Genomic DNA, 7263 nt, shown 5'->3' on the forward strand with positions numbered 1-7263 from the left:
GGGCCTGGGGCTGGGAGCTCGGGGGGACAGGGACACCTGTGCGAGGTGAGCAGGGCGATGCAGAGCTCATGCCAGGTTCAACTAACAGTCCAGGTAATGGGTCGCCAGGTTCACGACGAGGAGTGACAGCAATCTGTGTCAGTCCATAGGTCAGATTATAGGATAGTGAGCTTTAACACAAGGAGTGTTTGAGCAAAGCAAAAGGAAGATGCAATGCATGTTCCACAAAGAGAGTAAGGTGTTTAATAAGTCCTTCTCCATTCCCACTGACTTTTGACTTAGCTGGTATTATACCTTGTTTGCTTTGGTGCAGCTAACGTGTATGGAATAAGGAGTCTGGGCAAAAGTGTGTAAATGCCAAGGTCCAGTACAATAATGTGACAATAGCAGAAATTTCTCTAATTAAGAAAGGCAGTTAGTTAGGGAACTTTATTTTCAGAGGTTTGTAAGAATGTGGCAAAACATTTGTTTTTCTTTCTGCATCTCATGTGTAAGTAGTAAGCCATATATTATATAATACATCTTAAGAGAAATTTGCACATAGCATGAAGTTTAATGGATCATTTTGACATCAGTGTTTTGATTGTGTTTTGCTAAGTTCATAAGGAACTGGTAAGGATTTTTTCCCCTCCACCCCCAAATGTCATGTAACCAAAAGGCTATAGAACAGTTTTTAATAACTTTTGTGTTCCTCTTGTGGAGCCATAGGAATTTCTGACAAACAGCTGGAGTAATATGATGAATATTTTCTTTCATACAGGACACCATGGCAGCCCATCAGGAGAAAAAACTTGCTCAAGAAAGAAAACACAAAAACACCCAAAATGGTACTCAAACATCTCAAGCCCAGTGGGGAAGAGCATGGTGAGAGAAGCTGATGACCCTAATTAGTCCTTGTATTTCCAGTTGGTTCATAATTACTCTTATAGATTTACATTGCTTTTAAACTTAACTGTTAGGAACAGATTGTTATATTGCTGCCCTGGAAAGCTCATGGATAATTTGCTGTAGCAACAGATGCTGAAGAAGAGTTCCTCAAGAGTTTTAAGACACAGTTGCCACATGGCTTGGGTTAAAACAGAGTCCTCCTGGCAAAAAAAGGAAAGCAAATCATAAGAATTGGTAAAATTTGTAGTTCCTTCAAGGAACAAAATATTTCCTGAGATCTGGAAAACGGGCATCCTGGTGTGTGTGTGGTATTCCCAGCTGAGATCTCCTGCTATAGCAAGGTTTATGACTCATGCCTGCTCTCAAAGGGTTGGGCAGGTATTGGTAGGGTATTGCATTGCAGCTGGAAACAGGCCTGGGTGTCTGTGGCTTGGCACTGCTGGCAGTGTGTGGTGCAGGGAGCTCAACTAACAGCCATCTAAAGTCTTCCTTTTCCATGTTTCCAAGCTTTGCATAATGCTCTTGGCATTGTTATCACTTCCAACTGGCCATGATTGCAATCAAAATCATGAAATCTATACCAATAACATGTTTCTTGGAGGGGAAATACTATCTAGTCTGTTGCTCTGATCACCTAGCACAATTTTGTAACAGTTTGTGGTATGCACTGTGCTGAGTTGTTATAGCTGTTTGACCCAAAGAAATGTATGTGCCTTGAAAGCATTTTCAGTTTTCATCCAGTTAGTCTAGAAGGTCCACTGAAAAAATGGTCTGACATAACCCCTTGTCTAACTGGAAGCTGGGGAAGAACAATTGCTCTGTTTTGGATTACAGGGAGGTGGACTGGTTTTCCTTGGCAAGCATCCTTTTCCTGCTCATGTTTGCACCACTGATTGTGTATTACTTCATAATGTCCTGTGACCAGTACCAGTGCTCTCTGACTGGTCCACTCCTTGACTTGCTTATGGGGAATAAACATCTGTCTGACATCTGGAACAAGACTCCTATGCTGACCTATAGGGCTGCTGGCATCTACACCCTTTGGGTCACTTTCCAGGTGGGTTATTGGGTTGTGATCTACATGGGGTGTCTGTTTTTTCAAACAGCTGTTCCATGAATCCTTTCACACAAAGGATATTGGAATGTTTCACTGGCATTTACTCTTTGGTGTTTCTCACTTTCCATGGCTTTTTGGAATCCAAATGAAACTTATGTACTTGAAAAATAAGTATGTACACAAATATTCCTTGTGTGACATAATTCCTTGATGAGGTTCTTAAGAAAAAACAACTCTATAACAACAATACCCATTCATTTTAAATTCATGCACAGCAAATACATCATAAGCTAACACTGCTGAAGAGCTGATATAGGCAGTAAAACAACACTGACATAGGAAGTATCACTTAGATTTGTAAAATATCATCAAACTCACCAAACCACTCCATTTTTTTTCCTAATTGGAAAAGAGCTTGCTTAAAACACACATTAATTCCAGAATAAAAGGATCAGGACTTGAATGTAGTTACCAGCTGTCCTGCCTCCCCACCAAAAAGGATGACAACCTTACATGGAGTACACCTTTTAAAATTTCAAATACCTTGGATATGTTAGTAGTCTAAAATCACAACAGCTAAATATTGCCATATTTCCTTATCCAGTACTTAATAGAAACTGCAGGGTGTGCTGTATTTGATATATGTATAAAGGGATATTGGTTTGAGGGGTTTTGTCTTGTCTGGATTTGCTGTTAATACATTCTCTCTCTTCTAGGTGGTTTTGTATGTGTTTGTTCCTGACTTCTGCCATAAATTTTTTCCTGGATATGTGGGAGGTGTGCAAGAAGGAGCTGTCACCCCTGCTGGTAAGGTCTTCCCTAGAATATATGCACACCAAACAATCTTCTAAAATTACAGTATTTCTGTATTTACAGTCTTTAATAATCCATGTGTAGTGGGAGGAAATGTGGACAGCTCCCCTTACCTTCCCCCTATGCTCACTTTAAGCAAAAATAGCAATCTATGTCCTCTTTTAGCATAAACTATAGAATATCTCTCTCTTACTGTTAGTAAAACTGTTGCTATGGCAGGCACCACACCAGCAATGGAAAAGTACAGATGGATAGTTTGGGCACTTGAAAAAGGCAGTGGACTATTGCTGGTATCTGACAGTGCAGTTGTACCTTCTGAAGCTAAGTTAATCCAAGAGAATTGAACAAAATGCATGTCGTGAACTCAGTGTTAGAAAGGCTCACTTGTTACTTTAGTTAAGTTTTGGGGGAATTCTAAATTCAGTACTGTGAAGGGAAAAACTCAGCCTAACAAAGCCTAATGGTTACAGCAGAGTCTAATGTAACATTGAGAAAGTGCCTCGAGGTATTTAGTTGGGAGGAGGAGGAGAGTGAGGTCATTTCATGAGCACTTGACTGAGCTTCTATATATTCTGTGCATATCCATATTAATGAAAAGCTGTATTAATGCAGTGTCACTAACACTCAATTTTTGTTCCTATTTTAGGTGCAGTGAATAAATATGAAATCAATGGACTGCAGGCTTGGATCATTACCCATGTGCTTTGGTTTGCAAATGCTTATTACTTTCACTTCTTCTCACCCACCATCATTTTTGACAACTGGATTCCTCTCCTGTGGTGTGCCAATATCCTGGGATATGCAGTTTCCACGTTTGCAATGATTAAAGGCTACCTTTTCCCTACCAATGCCAAAGACTGGTATGTGAATTTTAGTAATGAGAGAATATTAGGTAATGGGGCATCTAAATGGAATGACAGAATATATTGTACTGGCATAGATGGATAAGCCAATGTGTGTCTGTGGTGCTTCATTAGCACCATCCTCTATGTTTCATGCTACACTCCATGTGACTGCAGCCTTAGTGTCACAGATACAGTCACCCTATAAATAAATCATAGAATCAACCTGGTTGGAAGAGACATCAAGGATCATGGAGTCCAACCCTACCGTGGTTACTAGACCATGGCACTAAGTGCCACATCCAGTCTCAGCTTGAAAACCTCCAGGAATGGTGAATCCACCACCTCCCTGGGCAGCACATTCCAATGCCTGAGCACTCTGTAAAAACTCTCTGCCTAATATCTAACTTAACCCTCCCCTGGCAGAGCTTGAGTCTGTGCCCTCTTGTGCTGCTGCTGGTTGCCTGGGAGAAGAGACCAACCCCCACCTGACTCCAGCCTCCTGTCAGAGAGGTGCAGAGGGTGATAAGGTCTCCCCTGAGCCTCCTCTTCTCCAGGCTGAACACCCCCAGCTCCCTCAGCCTCTCCTCATGGCACTTGTGCTCCAGTCCCATCACAAACCTCGTTGTTCTTCTCTGGACCTGCTCCAGCACCTCAATGTCCCTCCTGAGCTGAGGGGCCCAGAACTGCACACAGTTACAGTTACACTGTTCAGAAGTGTTACCAAGGGTCAACTAGGGCACTTTGAAATTCTAAAATTTATCTTTATTAATGTAATGCTTCAGTTGGATCAATTTGTGTTATCTTGCTCAACATTACATGGTTTTATGATTTTTATTATCATCACATGCAATTAATCTGAAATGTGTAGTCAGAATAGCAATTACCTGTATTTGTGTATAACTGTACATTTCTAAGTTTTTTCTGCTTTCCAGCAAATTCACTGGCAACTTCTTCTATGACTACATGATGGGGATTGAATTTAACCCTCGAATTGGAAAGTGGTTTGATTTCAAGCTGTTCTTCAATGGACGCCCTGGGATTGTAGCCTGGACTCTGATTAACCTTTCCTATGCTGCTAAACAACAGGAGCTGTATGGTCAAGTGACTAACTCCATGATCCTTGTCAATGTCCTGCAGGTAAATTCAGGGGAGGAAACTGAGAAACCAAATTGGAAATAATCTAGTATTAAAGTAGGAAAAAAACTCCTTCCATGAAAATGAAACTTGGACAGTTTTTTGTGGCCTGAACAACCTCATTCAGTGATGATATACTAGGACTTGCTTCTTTGGACACTTGTATTCATTCAGAATGAACTGTAAACACTCTGCTGTGTTCCCTCAGAGTGCCACCAGTGGCTTGGTCATCTCTGTACCAGCAGATTTCAATATGAAGAAATGCTTTTCTGAGCCTCTGCTACTGTTAAAATGGGATAACTGGTGATAGTGCTCTGTCATTAATGTGAAATTATTCTGTTGCAGGGTATTTATGTTTTGGACTTCTTCTGGAATGAAGCCTGGTATTTGAAAACCATTGATATCTGCCATGATCATTTTGGATGGTATTTGGGCTGGGGAGATTGTGTTTGGCTGCCTTACCTCTATACTTTGCAGGTAAAAGCATGTGCAATATGTATTTGGGCTAAACAGAAACAAACTTGCCAGAAACATTCTCCCAAGCAGTTTTAATTTGTATCTTAATTTGTCTCTAAACAGTTTTAATGTTGAGAAATCATTGCAACATCCTTTGTAACAATTCTTATGTAGGAAGGCTTACTATCAGTGCATGGAACTGACACCTTCTCCCTCCCCTTCTTTTGTGCCTTTTTCTGTCACTGTCTATTGTGTCTGTACATTTTTCTAAACCCTTTCAGTCTCTTTTTGTACTCCTGCATGTGGAGAGTCTTCAGTGGTGGTTTGTTTGGATTTTGTTGTGTGGTTTTTTTCCTTCTGTCCTGATTTGTTTGCATCCTTGCAACTTCTCTTTTCTTCTTGTTCCACCTACAAAGTGCAATTTTGGACAGAGAGAGAAGGAAAATGTAGGATGCAGAGTCTTCCAAACATTTTTCATGGTTTTACTGGTAGAGTGGATTTTGATATTCTTTCTTACTGTCTGTCCAGGTCACTGTAGTCAAGTCATTGGTGTGACATCCTCAGCATGTATTTTGAGCGAATCACTGATTGTTTTTCTGCTCCCCAGGGTCTGTATTTGGTTTACCACCCTGTCCAGCTGTGCACAGCCAATGCCATTGGGATCCTGATGTTGGGCTTGGTTGGCTATTACATCTTCAGAATGACCAACCACCAGAAGGACCTTTTCCGTCGTACAAATGGCAACTGCAAGATCTGGGGGAAGAAACCAGAATACATCGAGTGCTCCTACATGTCTGTGGATGGGACCAAGTACTACAGCAAACTGCTGACCTCAGGGTTTTGGGGGTGGGCACGTCATTTTAACTACACAGGAGACCTCATGGGCTCACTGGCCTACTGCCTGGCATGTGGCTTTGAACACATCTTGCCTTACTTCTACATCATTTATATGACTATTCTGCTCATCCACCGGTGCCTTAGGGACGAGCACCGTTGTTTCAGCAAGTATGGGAAGGACTGGAAGCACTACACTGCTGCAGTGCCTTACAGGCTCCTACCAGGAGTGTTTTAAGGCTAACACAGAATCCAGGGGAAAGAAAAAAGAAGCTTTTCTTTGGAGGTGAATAGAGTTTATTCCCACATAACAGAAAGACTTGGTTTGAAGATCACCCATAGTGTTCTGAAGGAGAAAAGGAGGATGGACAATAATCCTTGCTGTACTGAGGGAACATGCAGGAGTGCTGTGTTTAAAATAAATGAAGTAAGGCACTGAAATGCCCTGCTTTTTTAGAAGACTCTTTTACCTGGAATTCTCCCCCTGCTTTCTCCACCTTCAAATTAACTTAGTGCTGAAGAAAAGTTGCATGTATTGAGACTCTTCAAATCTCCCAAAGCTGGTGGCCTTACCCTTCAGAGTAGCAGGGGTCTGCAGCTAGCTTCCAGTGATTTAAGAGAGGAGGAAAATAGTTATGTGATCTCTTTATTAAAGAAGTTGTATGATGTAGTTGCTTGTGACAGTCAGAATCTGTAGTCAGTAACAACCCCAAAGGAGATTTTATTGTTTGTTGCTTTTGAAGAGATGGGGAAATACTGAACTGGAGAAGCTGATCTTAAATGATTATGATAATCTAAAACAAATGTTTGTGAAAACTGGTATAAATTAGTGTAGCTTCAAAGTTACATTCTCAGCACCTGAGAATATGGTACCTGACCAGTACTGAGTGTTGTTTTGATACTGAAACCAAACTTGCTTTGTGAAGGTACTGACTGAGCTGTGCTGGTTTGGGCTCGGGTAGAGTTGATTTTCTTCATAGTATCTGGTATGGGACTAGTTTTGGATTTGTGCTGGGACAGTGTTAGTAACACAGGGATGTTTTCATTATTGCTGAGCAGTGCTTGCACAGCATCAAGACCTTTTCTGCATCTCACCCCACCCCACTAGCAAGTGCACAAGAAGCTGGGAGAGGACACAGGCAGGACAGCTGACCCTAACTGACCCAAAGGATATCCCATGCCATGTGGCATCATGCTCAGCATATAAATCTGGGGGGAGAAGGAAGGGAGGGATGT

General features: G+C 41.5%; 1 protein-coding gene across 1 annotated transcript; it reads left to right on the plus strand.

Annotated features, from left to right (window-relative positions):
• Nucleotides 1–762: 762 nt before the first annotated feature.
• DHCR7 (7-dehydrocholesterol reductase) lies at nt 763–6265 on the plus strand. Its single transcript, XM_009084492.1, has 7 exons — nt 763–864; nt 1723–1945; nt 2662–2752; nt 3405–3618; nt 4536–4740; nt 5083–5214; nt 5801–6265. Exons 1-7 carry the CDS (start codon nt 767–769, stop codon nt 6263–6265), a joined length of 1428 nt encoding a protein of 475 aa, XP_009082740.1. The 5' UTR covers nt 763–766.
• The last annotated feature ends 998 nt before the right edge of the window (nt 6266–7263 follow it).

Source organism: Acanthisitta chloris, unplaced genomic scaffold (genome assembly GCF_000695815.1).
Source record: "Acanthisitta chloris isolate BGI_N310 unplaced genomic scaffold, ASM69581v1 scaffold23781, whole genome shotgun sequence".
NCBI lineage: Eukaryota > Metazoa > Chordata > Aves > Passeriformes > Acanthisittidae > Acanthisitta > Acanthisitta chloris.